Source organism: Podarcis cretensis (genome assembly GCF_951804945.1).
Source record: "Podarcis cretensis genome assembly, chromosome: 1".
Classification (NCBI taxonomy): domain Eukaryota; kingdom Metazoa; phylum Chordata; class Lepidosauria; order Squamata; family Lacertidae; genus Podarcis; species Podarcis cretensis.
Genome location: NC_137170.1, coordinates 139,644,664 through 139,664,899, shown reverse-complemented (window position 1 = coordinate 139,664,899; position 20,236 = coordinate 139,644,664). Strand labels below are relative to the sequence as shown.

The following is a 20,236-nucleotide window of genomic DNA, read 5'->3' as shown; positions in this document are numbered from 1 at the left end:
GGTTAAGGGGTGATATGACAGCCATGTTCAAATATATAAAAGGGTGTCACATAGAGGAGGGAGAAAGGTTGTTTCCTGCTGCTCCAGAGAAGCGGACACGGAGCAATGGTTCCAAACTACAAGAAAGAAGATTCCACCTAAACATTAGGAAGAACTTCCTGACAGTAAGAGCTGTTTGACAGTGGAATTTTCTGCCAAGGAGTGTGGTGGAGTCTCCTTCTTTGGAGGTCTTTAAGCAGAGGCTTGACAACCATATGTCAGGAGTGCTCTGATGGTGTTTCCTGCTTGGCAGGGGGTTGGACTCGATGGCCCTTGTGGTCTCTTCCAACTCTATGATTCTATGATTCTATGATTCTTCTTCCCTGAAGGAGGAAAAACCCTATGGGAGGCAGGCAACATCAGAGCCTGACTTTCTTTCCTGAGAAAATCTGATTCTGCCCATTTTCCTGGCTAACATTCTCTTTATTGTACTTTCTAGCCTCCCTCTCGACTAACGCTATGCTTTGCCTTGGTTAATGTAATTTTATAATTCTTTTATATTCACAAGATGTTAAAAGGATCTCCCCCAGGATCTGATTTTCCTTCCCTGACATTCGAGTGTATCAAACTGCTTATTACCTTGGCTTATTACTATTATTGGAAAGTAACACTTATGGAATTATTTGAATGTAAAATGTGATAAGCAGACTTGACAGCCTCCCAAGAAAGAAAGAAATGGAAATACAGTTTGGACTGTAATTCACTATGGTGCTCCTAAGAGCACCTGCCATGCCCTAAGAAATGGTAAATGAGTTACAGCTGAATTCACATGACCATGTTCTGTATTCAGTCACTGTAATATCAAGTGAAGTTTAGCATCTGTGAAACAGGCATCCCAATCAAGTATCAGAGAACTGGGCCAAAACAAACAAGATGAATTATAACAGGGAGAAATGTAAAGTATTGCACTTGGGCAAAAAAAATGAGAGGCACAAATACAAGATGGGTGACACCTGGCTTGAGAGCAGTACATGTGAAAAGGATCTAGGAGTCTTGGTTGACCACAAACTTGACATGAGCCAACAGTGTGACGCGGCAGCTAAAAAAGCCAATGCAATTCTGGGCTGCATCAATAGGAGTATTGCATCTAGATCAAGGGAAGTAATAGTGCCACTGTATTCTGCTCTGGTCAGACCTCACCTGGAGTACTGTGTCCAGTTCTGGGCACCACAGTTCAAGAAGGACACTGACAAACTGGAATGTGTCCAGAGGAGGGCAACCAAAATGGTCAAAGGCCTGGAAACGATGCCTTATGAAGAACGGCTAAGGGAGCTGGGCATGTTTAGCCTGGAGAAGAGGAGGTTAAGGGGTGATATGATAGCCATGTTCAAATATATAAAAGGATGTCACATAGAGGAGGGAGAAAGGTTGTTTTCTGCTGCTCCAGAGAAGCGGACACGGAGCAATGGTTCCAAACTACAAGAAAAAAGATTCCACCTAAACATTAGGAAGAACTTCCTGGCAGTAAGAGCTGTTTGACAGTGGAATTTGCTGCCAAGGAGTGTGGTGGAGTCTCCTTCTTTGGAGGTCTTTAAGCAGAGGCTTGACAACCATATGTCAGGAGTGCTCTGATGGTGTTTCCTGCTTGGCAGGGGGTTGGACTCAATGGCCCTTGTGGTCTCTTCCAACTCTATGATTCTATGATTCTATGATCAGAAACACACCCTTCTTATCACCTGATATCGTTCACAAAAAGCAAACTTTTAAAGGAGGCGCTCCACACCATCAGCAACTTGTAGCATACATGGCATGTGTGCCTCTTATCTTCTTCCTAGATGGCAGAGTCCATGTCCTTACAACCTAGCAAACACGGAAAACCATGCAAATTTTAATCAATGTGAAGATCGTATGCAAGGATAATAATATAATAGTAATTTATTATTTATACCCCGCCCATCTGATCTGGCTGGGTTTCCCCAGCCACTCTGGGTGGCTTCCAACAAAACACTAAAATACAATAACCTATTAAACATTAAAAGCTTCCCTAAACAGGGCTGCCTTCAGATGTCTTCTAAAAGTTTGGTAGTTATTTTTCTCTTTGACATCTGGTGGAAGGGTGTTCCACAGGGTGGGCGCCACTAATGAGAAGGCCCTCTGCCTGGTTCCCTGTAACTTGGCTTCTCATAGCGAGAGAACCGCCAGAAGGCCCTCAGCGCTGGACCTCAGTGTCCAGAACAATGGAGGTGGAGACGCTCCTTCAGGTATACTGGACCGAGGCTGTATAGGGCTTTAAAGGTCAGCACCAACACTTTGAATTGTGCTCGGAAACGTACTGGGAACCAGTGTAGGTCTTTCAAGGCCGGTGTTATACGGTCTCGGTGGCCGTTCCCAGTCACCAGTCTGGCTGCTGCTTTCTGGATTAGTTGTAGTTTCCGGGTCACCTTCAAAGGTAGCCCCACACAGAGCGCATTGCAGTAGTCCAAGCGGGAGATAACTAGAGCATGCACCACTCTGGCGAGACAGTCTTCGGGCAGGGAGGGTCTCAGCCTGCATACCAGGTGGAGCTGGTAGACAGTTCCCCTGGACACGGTATTAACCTGTGCCTCCATGGACAGCTGTGAGTCCAGAATGACTCCCAGGCTGCGCACATGGTCCTTCAGGGGCACAGTTACCCCATTCAGGACCAGGGAATCCCCCACACCCACCCACCCCCTGTCCCCCCAAAACAGTACTTCTGTCTTGTCAGGATTCAATCTCAATCTGTTAGCCCAATGGAGATTATCGACCAGTGCGACTAAGGCAGTTTCAGTCCCATGATGAAGCCTGAATCCCGACTGAAAGCGTTCCAAATGCTCCGCTTCTTCCAGGCATGCCTGGAGTTGTTCAGCAACCACTCGCTCAATCGCCTTGCCCAAGAATGGAAGATTTGAGACTGGGCAATAGTTGGCCATATTGGGATTTAATTCTAAATAGATATGCATTGAATTGTACTGAGAGACTGCAACTCCTTGCTTAAATTATGCTGCCTGGAGAACTTTAGGGTTTGATGTCCAGTAGCATGGAGGAGAATGTCATGAGGAGAATCCCAAACTAACTCAGCCCCAATGCCAACACAAGAGATTGCGCAAGTGAAAACCCGGCCACTTAACTCAATAGCAAGCCCATGCTTACTATTCTACCACATGAGCACCAGAAAATAAATCTGAGATGAGGAGCCTGTGGCCTGCCAGATATTACTGCACGACAACTCCAATCTCCCCACCCACTGGCCATGCTGGCTGGAGTGGGTGGGTGCTGACAACGGCTGCAGTCTAAAACATCTGTAAGGACACAGCTTCCCAACTTTAAAAAAACAGCCCCCATCCTACCATGAACCTAAGGGGCAAGTATGCTTTTGAAATATTAGACAAGCCTTTCTCTTCATTTTTCAGTAAGTCACTCAAATTTGCCAAATCAATCTCAAGAGAAAACTCAGTTGCTTCTCTGACAGAATATCTGCTGCAAAGAGCAAAATGAATTGAAAATACCCCTTAAAGCCTAAAATATAGACCACAGATGCATGAGAAAGGCCGCTGAGATTTCAGTCCTGAGTGGATATTGCTTAGAAACACGAACCAATAGCCAAACTTCAAAGGACATCACCAGAGGCTATTGGCCCTGGCAAGCCGACCGAGGGCCTCTGCAGGTTTTGCAACTCTTTATGCAAAAGTCAAGACAGCTTGAAATGAGCATCCATGCATAATGAGATCTTCTGAACCAGCAGGCATAAGAAAAAACACTGCAGAAAATATAACAAAGACCGACCCAGTAGGGTGACGCCCAGTGCAGCACAGCCAACCTCATTATGATAAACCATTCAATAAACAACATCCACCACTCAGCTAAAGGTAGCCTTTCCTCTTCCTCCCCTTCCATTTTCAGCCTTGATACAGAAAACTGTTGCAGAAGTGGGCACAGAAAAAGATGCCGTTATTAAAAGGCAAAGGGAAACGGGTGGCGCTGTGGGTTAAACCACAGAGCCTAGGGCTTGCCAATCTTGACTTTAAGAAAGCCAACTTCATAAAACTTAGGGAAGTGCTGGGTGAGATCCCATGGACAGTAATACTAAAAGGAAAGGGAGTTCATGATGGCTGGGAGTTTGTTAAGAGGGAGATAGTAAAAGCACAACTTCAGGCAATACCAATGAGACGGAAACATGGAAGGTGCCTAAAGAAGCCAGGGTGGCTATCTAAAGAACTTTTAACTGAGTTAAGATTAAAAAAGGATGTGTACAAAAATGGAAAAGGGGGGAAATCACCAAAGAGGAATTCAAACAAATAGCCAGCACGTGTAGACACCAAGTCAGAAAAGCTAAAGTACAGAATGAACTCAGGCTTGCTAGAGAGGTTAAAAGCAACAAAAAGGGCTTTTATGGGTATGTTCGTAGCAAAAGGAAGAACAAAGAAACAGTGGAGTCACTCAGAGGAGAAGATGGTGAAATGCAAACAGGGGACACAGAAAGGGCTGAACTCCTCAATGCCTTCTTTGCCTCAGTCTTCTCCAATAAAGAAAACAATGCCCGACCTGAAGAATTTGGAGCAAATGATTCAGCAGAGGAAACACAGCCCAGAATAACTAAGGAGATAGTACAAGAATACTTGGCTAGTTTAGATGTATTCAAGGATGAACTGCATCAAGAGTATTAAAAGAACTGGCAGATGTGATCTCAGAACCACTGGCAGTCATCTTTGAGAATTCCTGGAGAATAGGTGAAGTCCCAGCAGACTGGAGGAGGGCAAATGTTGTCCCTGCTTTCAAAAAGGGGGAAAGAGAGGACCCAAATAATTACTGCCCAGTCAGTCTGACATCAATACCAGGGAAGATTCTGGAGCAGATCATTTAGAGTTGGAAGAGACCACAAGGGCCATCGAGTCCAACCCCCTGCCAAGCAGGAAACATCATCAGAGCACTCCTGACATATGGTTGTCAAGCCTCTGCTTAAAGACCTCCAAAGAAGGAGACTCCACCACACTCCTTGGCAGAAAATTCCACTGTCGAACAGCTCTTACTGTCAGGAAGTTCTTCCTAATGTTTAGGTGGAATCTTCTTTCTTGTAGTTTGGAACCATTGCTCCGTGTCCGCTTCTCTGGAGCAGCAGAAAACAACCTTTCTCCCTCCTCTATGTGACACCCTTTTATATATTTGAACATGGCTATCATATCACCCCTTAACCTCCTCTTCTCCAGTCTAAACATGCCCAGCTCCCTTAGCCGTTCCTCATAAGGCATCGTTTCCAGGCCTTTGACCATTTTGGTTGCCCTCCTCTGGACACGTTCCAGTTTGTCAGTGTCCTAGCAATCAGTCCCAGCAATCATGGCCAGTGGTCAGGGAAGATGGGAGTAGCAGTCCAGCAACATCTAGAGGTTCCTCATCCCTCTACTGTTACTCCCCAAGGACACACAGGCATCTTCAGTCACAGGCAGCCTGTGGTCTCCACTTTTACAGATTTGCCACCTGCATTGTGCGTGCTTGATAGTACTATCGAAAACAGTATATGGTTCAGACTATGCAATATTGAAACATGAAGACTTTGAAGTGGGGGCCCTTTATCACAAACCTGTAAGGCTCCATAATAAGAAACCGCATGACTCCCCCTTTGCTATCACAATTACAATACAAATGCAATCACAGCGGAATGATCTGCCATCTTCTTGTGATATATTTGAACCAGGGTGCCAGTTCCGCTGGTGGAAGCACTCCCCCCCCCCCGGAATTTTTAAGGAGGGGATTGAACCCCCTCAATATCCAGTGGCAACACTATATCATCACATGGCATCCTGTGTGGGACGTCCTGGCATCGTGTGGGACATCAGGGCATCACACACAAAGTCATGCACAACGTCAGGGCGTTGCGCGTGACACGTGACTTTGCTCCCCTCAATTGTGGCCACCAGCCAGTGCCAATGATTTGAACCACAAATTCTAAGGGACTGGGAACATCTGCCCAACCCTTGCAGGCTCGTTGTTCTCACTTCCAGAAAGGCAAGTGGGGAAACATGAAATGGACACATACATGCCATCAAACTTCTAGGGAGAAACTGACCTTAGCATGTTACTAATCGGACAACACAGTTCTATGCATGCCTACTTGGAAGCAAGCACTACAGTTAGTGTACATGTATACAAGACTGAATTACTGAATTCCATAAGGGGCCTTTTCCCTAGTCTCCTTTGCCCAAGTATCAAGGAAGACAGATCTCCTGCTGCAAATACATTTCATTTCTGAAGAGCTGAAACTGATGAGCTTTATGCTATAATAACACAAGGTCAAAGTAATGTTAACCTTAGACCATGGTGATACAGAAAAAGATAGCTTAATTAAACTTTGCTGTTCCACCTCAAAAAAATAAGTTACCTTTTCCTTACAATAATCCTCCCCCTCTTTCCCTTAATGGTTCACATCAATTAATCCTACAATTTAGTCTTTAAAGAGCAGCTTTCAAGTATGGCCTTTCAAGTATGTCTGTGCTAAACTATTAGTAAAATTCTTTCTCACTTTTCCTTAGCATCATTTCTTTAAATACTTAATTTTAAATTTACTCATTTGGGAGACTAAGGCTGCAATGCTGGGAATAAGCCCAACTGAATTAAATAGGCCTATTTCTGAGAATGCATAGTTAGAGTCACCCTGTAGAGCAGTAATTCTGTACCCACTTGCCTAGAAGTAAGCTGAACTATGAAGACCTTCCCCTGAGCTGCCACATCATTTCCCTCAGCTACTAGCAGTACAACCAGGTGAGCCTCCTCAGGTTTAATGTGGCAAATTCCCAGATAAGTGTGCATAGATCGCAGCTGAAATTCACCCATGGTAAGAGGGATCCTGACATAATCTGATATTATAGCACAATCAACAAATTAATGAGGCTACAGATTTATATTTTATGTTTCTTTGGTCACAATAACATCTGTAGGAATAAGAAACTAGTAGTGAAAAACCTTTGCATATTATCCCCAATTAATTGTTAGGGGAATTTCTTGTGGGTGTTTCACATCCAAGTTCCATTTTACTTTGTTTTACTTTCCTTCAGTGTCCCAGTGTTTGCATCTTCCCTTTACAAAAACACTTTTTTCCCTATGAATTGGCAGGGTAGTTGTCCCTTCTCCTATTCCATCCCCAACGCTTCCTGATGAACTCAATGTAACTTGTCTGGGTGGATGGGTACCTGCGGAGCTTTGAGGCAGCATCACAAAGTAGCCTGTGATGAAACTGCCACTCTAGCAAATTAAAACACATGGGTTCATGGTGTTCCATGAAGAATAGGTGCATGTCTAAAAGAAGGAAGGTCTAGACACTGGCCAGGAGGAAGGATGCGTGTGAGACCTAACTAGGCTAAGCCATGTATTAAGGACTTCCAAAGCAGCTGACATCCACTTCCCAGTCCACTGATCCAGTAAGGCAACAAAAGCAGGAGTTGCAATGGTTCCTGAAGAGCTATCATACATCCCCAGTGGGCTGGTCTAGGCCAACTGTGTTAAAAGTTTTGTTGTCTTTAATGATGTGCCACGTTTTAAGGGAAGGAAGTGCCCAGGAAATGGTGAGTGACAGATCACACACAGAATGTGGTATGTGGCCTGTGCCACCCCCTCAAATGGTTCCCTTTCACAGACTGGAAGAAAAAAATTCAGTCCAAGAAATATTTCAGTCCAAGAAATAGGAAAGAGCAAACACAATCCCCAAACTTTGTTTTTCTACATAGTTTCTGCAGGGAAACATGCAATGATATGGTGGAAGGGACTGGTATTTGTTTTCGTTTTTATCTTGGTTATTTGAGAAAACAAAGACTGAATTATTGTAGCAAATACTTTGGATCCTTTTCTCAAATCCCACAAGATATTTACCTACCTCAATTTGTTTCAGGTATGTGAGATCCAGTTCTCCAAAACTTGACTCTCGCTTTACATCATCAGCTTGATTGTCTTCTTCATTTAATTACATTTTATTTATCAATTTCAGAAAGTGATTTCTTCTCATATATCAGATTTGTTTTAGAGAAATAAGTGTATCAATAATGAAAAATGCATGAGATCTAAAGCTTGACCCAGTGGAAAAATCTTCAATATATACTTCCCAAGATAACAAGGGAGAAAAAAAATCCACAGAGCCCGCATTCTCCCTCCCAAACCCAATCACAATAAAGCATATTCCATAAATTAATAGAATGCAAAATTTATTTTTGTACACCAGAGATATGGAGCGTAAGCAAACATCTCAAGCAGGGAATCTCAAAAGGTTTGAGATCTCTAGAAAAAAGCAGCAGCTGATTCTGTAAGAGCTTACCTTGGCTATCTGGACACACCAGTTCAGCAGCAGCTGGGAGCCAATGTTATCCTTGTGTTCATGAACGTAGTCCAATAAGCAGCCGTGGGGCATCAGCTGAGTAACTAGCTGGATGGTTGGGCTCAAGCAGACTCCTAGTAGCCGTACCAGATGTGGATGATCCATGCTTGCCATTATAAGAGCTTCCTGCAATAAAAAGCCATATATTTAAAAGAGACACTTAATACCACACTTCCGTGCCCAAGTGAAGCTACTTGGGCTGGTCCCGCTATGTAGCACTGTGAGTGGGAGACAGGTGAAGACAGGAATTGGTGTCTAAATGATGTTCCTAGTATGGAGGGGGGAAGGTTGCAAACTGGGCTTCATTTCATCAGTAAAATGTTTTGAGCTGGCAATGAAAGCAACTTTGGCTACACTTATTAGGATGTCCACCATTTGCACTGCAAGCTGTGACTCCTTTCATAGGTACATCTGTGTACATCTTTGAATCTGGATTCACTAAACACATCATTTCAATGAATGTATCACTGCGCCATGGAGCAGGAATAGTGAAAAGCAAAAAAGGCAAAGAGGTTTCCTTTGAAAAAAGAAAAAGAAAAGCACGGAGCTACTTCCTCCGTGTTCTCTTTCAAAATACATGCTGTCAGGGGCTCAGGAGCAGAGGCACAGGGAAGAGAGGAGATGGAGAGCGAAGGGGAAGAATCCGAGGGGAGCGTAGGAGAAGAGGACAGTGGACCGAGGGATTCCACGAGCCTCTCCAGCGAATCGGAAGATTCACAGAAGGGGGCGCCAGTGGCCAGGGGTAGGGGGTTCCCAAGGGGAACACCCCAGGAGCAAGGGGGCAGCAGGGACTCCCAGAGCAGTAGTTGGAAATCAGGACCAGCTTCCCCACCAGAGCAGAGTGGGGGGGAAGAGTCCCAAGGATCGGGGCCAGTGCATTCCCCACCAGGGAGAGAAGACGAGGCAGGGCTGACCACGCCTCCATCGGAGAGTCAGACAACGGAGGGGAGGTCAGATCCGGCCAGTATCCCGGAAGAGGGAAGCAGTGACAGAAGTAGTGTAACGATCAGGAGGAAGGTCACTGGGTTGGCGCGAGAGGCAAGTTCAAATGTACAGGAGCGTGGGACAGCAGAGAATGAGGATTGGGAACTGGGTCCTAAAGCCCGCCAGAGGCAGGGGGAGGAGTTAAGCGACTCAGCGTCAGAAGAGTCCAGAAAGGGGGATGCCCCAGCGGGCAGGAGGACCCAGAGGAGGAGAGAGCAGCGTAAAAGGTGGAGCAGGGCTAGGATCTTAAACTAGTGTCAGAGGGGAGGAGATTCAGACGGGACTTCGCCGGTCAAGGGTTTAAGACGTAGAGCTGCGCGCTGCGGCTTTGAAATGGAAACTGAACCTCAATAAAGACTTTTGTACATAACGACAGCCTCGCGTTGGTCCTCTGTGAGCTGGGACCTAGGGGCAGCTCTGACACATGCATTTCTGATAAGTTTTTTTAAAAATAACCACATTGCTTCCACATGTGGTGGTAAAAAAATATCAAATGATCTTGCTGTTAGTAGTATGAAACCACCACCATCACCCCCCAGTCCCCCAAAAGGGGTAGAAGGGGAGAGGGAAGTGGGGTGGGGGAATTATATAGGAGGGGAAGGAGGCTGGGTTTGTATTTGAGAAAATTGCTCATCAGAGCACAAAGAGCATTTGAAACCAAATTGCAGTGTATTTGCATAATGGTTCTTTTTTTCAAAAAAAGAAAGAAAGAAAAGATGAACAAGACATTAATTGTGGGGTGTGTGTATAATGAAAATAACAGATGGTTTAACCTTTTCTTTACTTCTGATATTTTTGAAATTATGTCAACTCATGTTTTTCAGGGCGGGCGTAAGGACTCAGTGAAACTCATGGCAGGTTTGGGCCAGCAAGGGAGAAGAGGCAGGAAGAGCAGTTCCATTTAAACCATTTGTTCCATGTTAAAATTAATACACTAGTCTGTTGCACGGGGTCACTGAGATGCAATGTTAGTCGCTTTTCGACTGACACCAGAAAATAGCACTGAAGGCCGGCAGAATAAATACATGTTGACAGGTACATTATCCATTTTCGAGAAACAAAATAACTCTCTGGTTTATGCCCTCTCCCCAACCCCTAAAGTTTTTTCTTTCTTTTCGGCAAAGAAGCAAGCGTTTCTATTTTAAACTGTGGCATTTTTCTTCATGTTGCCTGATTGGGATATGGATTCATTGTTTTTGCACACCAAAAATCAGTGGCAGGTGTGGGAAAATGGGAGAGACAAAAGTATGTTGATAGACATATTAACTTCAGTGCATGATCTCCTGCTCATCTGCTGTTTAATGCTCTATTTGAGATATGGAAAAAGCCATTTATAATGAATAACCAAACTGAGATGTGTTAGAATGTATTTATCCTGGAAACGTCCATATTGCATGCCCCAAGAAAGGAGGGTATAAAACACGTAGAGACCACACTATACCAGTATCATAAACACGAGGACTTTCATGCCTCAGTCAGCATGACTAGTGTTCAGGGTTGAGGGGAGTTGTAGTTCTACAATATGTGAAGGGCACCATGTTGGCTACCCCTGTACTATACTGTAATTGGTCTAAAGGATCATGAATCAATTCTGTTTTGTACATATTTTGTATAGCTAAACAGGGGACACAGAAAGGGCTGAACTCCTCAATGCCTTCTTTGCCTCAGTCTTCTCCGATAAAGAAAATAATGCCCGACCTGAAGAATTTGGAGCAAATGTCCCTATTTTCAATAAGGGGAAAAGAGAGGACCCAAATAATTACCGCCCAGTCAGTCTGACATCAATACCAGGGAAGATTCTGGAGCAGATCATTAAGCAAACAGTCTGTGAGCACCTAGAAAGGAATGCTGTGATCACCAATAGTCAGCATGGATTTCTGAAAAATAAGTCATGTCAGACTAACCTGATCTCGTTTTTTGACAGAATCACAAGCCTGGTAGATGAAGGGAACGCAGTGGATGTAGCCTACCTTGATTTCAGCAAGGCATTTGACAAGGTGCCCCATGATATTCTTGTAAAGAAGCTGGTAAAATGCGGACTTGACTATGCTACCACTCAGTGGATTTGTAACTGGCTGACCGAACCCAAAGGGTGCTCATCAATGGTTCCTCTTCATCCTGGAGAAGAGTGACTAGTGGGGTGCCACAGGGTTCTGTCTTGGGCCCGGTCTTATTCAACATCTTTATCGACAACTTGGATGATGGACTCAAGGGCATCCTGATCAAATTTGCAGATGACACCAAACTGGGAGGGGTGGCTAACACCCCAGAGGACAGGATCACACTTCAAAACAACCTTGACAGATTAGAGAACTGGGCCAAAACAAACAAGATGAATTTTAACAGGGAGAAATGTAAAGTATTGCACTTGGGCAAAAAAAAATGAGAGGCACAAATACAAGATGGGTGACACCTGGCTTGAGAGCAGTACATGTGAAAAGGATCTAGGAGTCTTGGTTGACCACAAACTTGACATGAGCCAACAGTGTGACGCGGCACCTAAAAAAGCCAATGCAATTCTGGGCTGCATCAATAGGAGTATAGCATGTAGATCAAGGGAAGTAATAGTGCCACTGTATTCTGCTCTGGTCAGACTTCACCTGGAGTACTGTGTCCAGTTCTGGGCACCACAGTTCAAGAAGGACACTGACAAACTGGAACGTGTCCAGAGGAGGGCAACCAAAATGGTCAAAGGCCTGGAAACGATGCCTTATGAGGAACGGCTAAGGGAGCTGGGCATGTTTAGCCTGGAGAAGAGGAGGTTAAGGGGTGATATGATAGCCATGTTCAAATATATAAAAGGATGTCACATAGAGGAGGGAGAAAGGTTGTTTTCTGCTGCTCCAGAGAAGCGGACACGGAGCAATGGTTCCAAATTACAAGAAAGAAGATTCCACCTAAACATTAGAAGAACTTCCTGACAGTAAGAGCTGTTTGACAGTGGAATTTTCTGCCAAGGAGTGTGGTGGAGTCTCCTTCTTTGGAGGTCTTTAAGCAGAGGCTTGACAACCATATGTCAGGAGTGCTCTGATGGTGTTTCCTGCTTGGCAGGGGGTTGGACTCGATGGCCCTTGGCATGGTGATCTCTCAAAAGAGATGCCTCTTTTTTTTTGCTCGTGGTTCTGAGCTAGGAGCCACTTTAGTCATGAATCTAGGCCCGTGGGCTTCAAGTCAACACAGGGATGGATGAAGCAATAGTTTAAGGCAGGGCTTTTTTTCAGCTAGAGCTCACTGGAGCTCAGCTCTGGCACCTCTCAGGTGGGTACCATTGCCGCCATTCTATACCAGATCGTAGCTAAAAGGGCCGAGAAGCGATATTGGCGTTCTAAGAAAACAAGGGAGAAGTTAGTGGTGAGCTCCAGTGAGGGTGGATGATCACTACGGAGTGGGTTCTTTCAGTGGTAGCAACCAATTATGGAAAGGACTCCCTCGAGAGGCTTGCTGCGTGCCTACATTGGGGTCTGTGTGGCCTTCTTATTTTCTCAGCTGTTTTAAATACGTAAGAACATATGATGCGTTTGCTGGATCAGGTCAGAGGTCTAGTCCAGCATCCTGTCCTCACAGTGGCCAACCAGATGGCTGTGGGAAACCAGCAAGCAGGACCTGAGCTCCAGAGCAACACTCTCCCCACCTGTGGCTTCCAGCAACTGGCATTCAGAAGCTCTGCTGCCTCTGACAGTGGAGGTGGAACATGACATGCTTCCCTGTGGCGGCTTCAAGGCAGTCTTACATGGCTTTATGCTTTCTTTGTGCTGATTTTTATGCAGATTGTTGTTGATGTTTAAACCTTGGTTGTATTACTATAGTTTTAATGCATGGTTTGTGTTGGGAACCCCCCCCCCCCCCCGAGGACCTTGCTGGATATATAAATGTCAAAAATAAATAAATGAAAATAAATGAATTTCAAATGTGGCATGGCAACTTATACCAAATTTGCCTGTTTCAGCAGCCTTGCTACAACTTCCAGTTAGAGTGTGGCTCAGCACCACCTGCCTTCGTATGAATACACACAAAAATGGCCCTGTATTGTACCCATGAAACATGCAGACCTGGCCCAAGATCTTTCTATGACAGCTTGATAAACTGAAAAGTTGTAATGCACCATGACACTGATAAATGTTTTTGCCTTTCTGAAAATATATGTATAAGCAGATGCCTCCTTAAATTTGCCTTCCCCTGTTTTGGTTTTCTATATTGCAGCCACAAAGACTCTTTAAAGTACTTAAGAAGCTCACTGTACTCTGGGCTGGGAATTATTTGCAAAACCTCAAATGTGTGCTGTGTGACAGGAGAAAGATATTAGAGCGGACACACATTTTTTTCATTAATTTTATGGTACCTGTAATTGCTACAGCAAAGAAACATGTCTACAGTGCATGTCTGAGCAGCCTTTGGGAGGAAGCAATTACAAATTGATGTATCTTCAACATATTTTGCTTGCATATTAAGTTTTGAAGAACCTCCTGCAGAATGCATCCCTCTAGACCTGGCTAACTGCTGAAGCTGACGTAGCCATATGTGGACGAAAGAAAAAAATCAAAAGAGGAGTGAAAAGAGGTGCAAATATATAACTAACCATTTAGTTATATGCAGAAACAAACAAACAAACCTATCCCCAAGGGTCTCCCAAGAATATAAAGGCACCATTTACTGACGCATCAGAGTAGCTATGGGTCAATCTAGGTGCAACAGGATCAGTGATCTTGGTTTTTCAAGCAATGGGACATCCATGCTTGTTCTTCATGTATAAAATGTTTATGAAATCTTAAAAGGGGGGCAGTGAAATTATTCCTCGTCTTACCTCTGCATGCTTTTCTCCCAACTGAGCTCATTTCTAGTAACAGAGCTGAGCTGTGAGAGCTGGAGGCTGCTACTCTCAGAGCCAAACAGGAAGAAATGAACCTGGGCTGATGGGAGCTCCAGCAGATGAAGCGTCAGGCAGAGTTCATCCTTAAGGCAAGGAGGCCAGGGCACACTACCTGGCCCCTCCACTCCTTGACATAAGCAAAACCTAAGCATCTAATAATGTAACTCAATAAATTACAAACAAACAAACAAACAATTATGCAGGCAGAAAGCCAAAAGGGGTGTGGGGACTTTCCAGTATTTTGCACTGCCTCTCACAAGTATGCCTATCTGCCTACTGGATCTATCTATCTATCTATCTATCTATCTATCTATCTATCTATCTATCATCTATCTATCATCTGTCTATATCTATATCTATCTATCTATCTATCTATCTATATCTATCATCTATATCTATATCTATCTATCTATTATCATCTATCTATCTATCTATCTATCATCTATCTATCATCTATCTATCTATCTCATCTATCTATCTATCTATCTATCATCTATCTATCTATCATCTATCTATATCATCTATCTATCTATCTATCTATCATCTATCTATCTATCTATCATCTATCTATCTATCATCTATCTATATCATCTATCTATCTATCTATCTATCTATCTATCTATCTATCTATCTATCATCTGCCTTGGGTGTGTCCTCTATGCAATGAGATTATTTTCCTTTGTTTTCCATTCTTTACCTTAACTTTTCATTTGGGTGAACTTTAATCAGAACAACTGGAAGAGCAACCATTTTTGTCTGTTTGTCCAATCATATCCTGTTGTTCTTACAGGGTCCCTTTGAGAGTAAGAATTCCAAATCAGACCAACATATTATTTCTTTGCTTGTCCAAAGAGGCCATGGAATCAGTAAGCAGGATTTTCCCCCAGGACAGTACTACTAAGGGGCCCGCAGTGTCTGCTTAACTTGAAACAATGTCAAGAGGAGTATTGGCTGTTGAAATCAGATCACTATCACAGTCAAAATAAAGGAGGCTTTTTAAATGTTCAATATTCAGTGCCGACTGAAAGTCAGTGATGGAAATAACATAACCATGAAACACATCACCAATTGCATCTAGACATTTTGCAAGCTCTGGTTTTCCATACAGCTGCAATCGCTCAATATGGAACCGGGGGGCGGGCGGGCTTTTTTTAAAAAAAAATAAATACCAAAGGTAACCTCGTTTGCAGAAGGCTCATGTTTTGAGCAGAGAGGCAGTGGTTCACTATCTCCATGCAAAAATAGTCAATATTTTCCCTATCGCAATGGCTTGGCTTTGCCACCTGATTAATGAAGCAGCTGTAAAATGGTATTGACTGTTAATATCACTCTTATCACAAGCAAATTGGTATTACCTCTCCCAGTAATCCGGACATTTTCCTCAAGAAGATAATGCAAACAGTTAAGATAACACTAAGGCCCGGGCTATCTGGTGTTGACCTCATTTTTTTATTGCACAATAATGGTCTATTTGTCCAATTAACAACTAGTCTTCCGAACTAAAGCAAAAATCCTTCTGGAACAATTTTTAATCACTGTAGAGGCAAAATCTAAGATAACACACACACACCACTTGTAACTAATAATACATATTTAAAGCTAACAATGATGAAGCCAGGATCATACCAAAGGGCAACATTAAGCACTAGTCAACATGAAAGGCTGACAACGGGTGCTGAATTCTAATGGCCAGCCAGAACTAAGTTAGTAAGGTTTCAGCCAAGTACTTGTCGCTTTTCATTTTGGAGTCAAGTGAGACATTTTGGTAGTTTTGGGTAAACAACTTACCAAGATAATGTGAATATCAGTCTTTGTCTGGTGCTGCTGATTTCATTTAAATTTCTTGGATTAATCACATGAATGATCACACCCAATTAGGAATCATTGTAATAAAGTGGCATGACATCATGACGTAATGCCGCCAATGAGAGTTGGTTATATGATGGTGTCAATGAGGGAAATTAATTATTATGCCCGCAGTCCTATGCATGGTTACTTAGAAGTAAGGCCCTTGAACTCAATAGGACTTAGTAGACAGTGAACATTGCAAGGAGTGTCAAAAATGTTAAAAAGGGAAGAGTTTTTTTACATTGTTGAAAACTGAGTTGTTTTGCTTCAGATCTAGATGAATCAGTGTTACAGAGATTTTCAAATCCTTTTTTTCAGTTATCATCTTTAAGGCCCTAGAAAAGTGGCTGGTTTGTAAGTTATGCAGAATCTGAGAGAATTTTGTTTCTCCAGGGGATTTCTGTTTGTTGATTTGTCCATCTTGGGAATACACCTGACAGATAGTCAAAGTTCAGGGTGCTCTTACATGATGATAAGGCACCAGGAGCAATCAAACTTCCTGAGACCTCTGAGTATGCGCATTAGGACTCTTATCGAATTTACACCAGCAAAAATCTGTTTGATGTCCTTAACCTAATATGCTCCCTTTTCTAAATTATTGGCTCCTTCTCCCATTGAAATAACAATGATTAATAGCACATTGTTCTTTTTCAGGGACTCTTTACCAACACTACTTTACGTTTTGCTGCTGATTTCTGAGCCATTGAACTGAGGTATATTATCACACTCTTGTGCTCAATCTGTTATCATGAAAAATCTAGAAAGTAATAACATCACTATAAAGTTCTCCTTTTTTAGAAAATAAAGTTTCAAAAATTGCTTAGCTGGCAAATTATATTTATATATACCCAATTTGATTGACTTTAATATCTAGACAGTTCAGCTTCAATCAGACATGTGCTGATTGACTGCTAACCTTGAACCATACAGCAACCTCATTGGAAGGCATTACGTATACACTGAAGAAAATAATACCTTGTATTATTAACACACATCCCATAAAACCTTCATTTATTATCAGCCTAACAGCAACCTGGCATATACATTACCATTTAGAAATTGAAATACCAACGTGTCTACTCTGAATTGCTAATATAAGCTGGAGGCATGCAGAGAAAATTCCTAAATAATAGGAAGTTCTTTGATACAGACTTTCCATTTCTTATTGTGAAGCATTGGCACTAATTGCTCAGTTCTGGGTAACAAATTCAGCCTTTAAAGCTGGATGTTCTTTGCCTGTTTCTTTTTTTTACTATAGTGGAAAGGGATTGTTTGGTAATTATGCCTCTCATTTTATTAATTTTAAATATTTCCTTCTCTTTGAACTTTGGGAAACTTTGAGGCAGCAGAAAAATTATAAGTTTGTAAGGAATGAGCAGGAGAATTCTAGCTTCAGCCCACACAGCAGTTACCAGGAGAATGTTAGGAGCCAGAAATTTTGACAACAGAGACCAAAATGCCCAGGGACTTTTCTTTGAGGTTCCTTGGGTGGGCCGTTGTTGTCCTCCATGTACCAGATATGTATAAATGTGACAGTCTTGATTCCACCCTTACGAATAACTTTGCTTAAAAAGCCTGTGCTTTTTAGGTTCTTTTCTTTCCTGGTTTTTGTAGAGCCAATAGGGAGCAGTGACCAATGTGCTATTAATTAAAAACATATGTATATGGCCAATTGTAACCATTATCATCATCCAACATGGTGTCTTGGGCTAACCAACTCAGAATGATGCAAATGGATGGTCTGCCAAGGATCCAGGGGAGGGCTGGATGGGGAGGTCTCTGCCGGAATTGGGGCAGCCTGATAGTGAGGGTCCTGGAGGCAGTAATGCGACAGGGCTCCCCATGAGGACTCCGTGGCTTGGCCTCCCTCCTAGCGCAGCCGCTGCTCCCCACCCTCTGCTACATTCTAATAGATAATGACTATGAAACATTGCTAGCCCTATCATCCACAAATTTGGCTTAACTCACTTTTAAAGCCATCTAAATTTGCAACCATCACTGTATCTTGTGGTAGCAAATTCCAAAGTTTACTTATGCTCTGGGCAATGAAATACTCTCTTTTGTCTGTCCTAAGTCTTCTTGAATCAGTCTGGGTTTTAGTGTTCTTGGGTGGTCTGGATTTTCGTGTTGCAAGGTGGTGGTGGGGATATTCTCCTTCTCTACACCATGCATGTTGTGAAAGGCATCTATCAAATTCCCCACTTTATAAGCTGAATGCAGGACTTCTGTTTTTATTCTTCTGTGGGAAGAATAGCTTACCTGGGTAAAATATAGTTAAAGCAGAAAAAAGAACACTGCCTTGAACATTTCCTTGTCTTCCTGCAAAATATCTAAAAGCAGGTAACTTTCACTGGTAATCAGGTTTCTGGTTTCCTAGAGGCTGATTGCTCCAAGGCATTGCTACACCACATATTTAGCTTTTAGGAACATCCTCAAGCCTAGCATCTCCAGAAAGGACGAAAATTTCCATTGCACTCACAGTGACCTTTTCTGCCTGGAAGTCACAACTGTATCAACAACCTGGGGGAAATCTGCAAACTGAACTCCCAAGGTAAGTAACTGCTCCTGTAAGAGATCCGTGCCCCTAGGTTTGCCCGAGGGTTTGAGATTAAACCGACCAAACAGAATCATCCCACTTCCTACCAGTTGCAAAATGAGGTCCTCATTCTTTATGGAACCCCTCTGAAAATGTTCAGGATGACACCAACATGTCCCTAGGAGAAATTAGTTGTTTCACAGTGGAGAAGCTACTCTGGAAAAGCCTCTTATCACTGCACACACCTGGTGTGCTCTTAGCGCATATAAGACAAAGTCTGGCAAGCATTTTTGGCTAATCTTGTCAACGTAGTGGGCAGTCTTATTGAAACTTTTGCATACTGATCACAGAGTTCTAACCATCATGGTCTTAAAGGTCTTACAAAATAAAACATGTCTGTTATTTTTCTGTACTTGGGGGTGGGGGTGGGGAGAAATCTGATGCCTGCATTCATCAAGCGAAGCCAAGCCTACTTTTCTCTCTTTTTCCTCTGCAATCACTTTATCCATCAAACCCCCTTTGAGCTAACTTAATTTATTTCCTGCATGCTTGGCAGGAGTGGCAGCTGCAAGAGCACTGGTCAGTATTATTTATTATCTTTATGCATCACTAAACAAAACACTCTCCTTGGACATGAAAAGCTATTTCTAGGGATATTGGTGAGCCACAATACGTCTGGAGGAAGTCAAGAATCCCCTCGATCTTAATTATAAAACCATAAAAGAGACCAACTCCCTTTGCAGGCTCTTACCAGGAAACAAATGAGAATGGGAAATTTATTTCAAATCATAAATCCAAAAACCTTCAGTTTAATTTTTCCCAAGCTAACTTTCTCACCTAGCTAAGCAGCAGTGCCTTCTATTATTAGCTCCTGGCCCAATATTGGCTGACAAGTATCAGTCAAGCTGTCTTCACCTCAATGAGCTTGGGGACTCCCAAGGAACTCTACATATACAGACTTCTGCTTGCAACCCCTAATTATTTTCGAAGAGATAATGAAACATTTAAGTGCACAGAGGTTAGATTAAACTTGTAAGTGGATCAAAACCCTGGATAAAATTACAGCTTGTGCAACATCGCCTTTTAGAAATGCAAGACTATTTCTTTTCTTTTTGCCTGATGAGATGTGTCAGACTTCATTGATTTCCTTCTCTACTAGTATCCTGGATAGTTTATTTTACTTTCTAATCAGGAGTGCACTCCATGGCATGTAGGATATCTCTGCTTTGATGATAAGCTATTGGCTTTTGGCAAAAGCCTCATGGCTAGTTAGAAATTCATGACATCTCCAAGTCAATTGACTTACAATGTATTAGGAGAAAGGAGGAGGGCTGGGAGACTTCATAGAGCACAGAAATTAATGTTGTTTTGAAAAGTTTCAACAGCCAATTGGTGGGTCTCTTAGTACCTGCCTTTTCTTCCACAGACACAACACTAAGATGCTTTATACCTTGATGTTTGTAAGGTGAATGACATTCACATTCCACCCACTGCTTCCCAAGTCTGCAAGTTTTTTAGGTTCCCTTATCTGCATCACCCATCATGGAGGCTATAAATCAGAGCAACCTCAACGGCATGCACTGCAAGGGTAGAAAGATTGCTCCATTATATAACAGATACAAAACCATGGATGTTCAGCTAGCAG

General features: G+C 42.9%; 1 protein-coding gene across 6 annotated transcripts in view; it reads right to left on the bottom strand.

The window, feature by feature from the left end:
• The window catches only part of ERBB4 (erb-b2 receptor tyrosine kinase 4), an 832,220-nt gene that overhangs the window by 123,543 nt on the left and 688,441 nt on the right, over positions 1–20,236 (bottom strand). For all 6 annotated transcript variants that reach the window (XM_079976052.1, XM_079976051.1, XM_079976053.1 and 3 more), the window contains one exon: positions 8,297–8,482. In XM_079976052.1, coding sequence (XP_079832178.1) covers positions 8,297–8,482 — 186 coding nt within the window. The remainder of the gene's footprint in view (positions 1–8,296; positions 8,483–20,236) is intronic.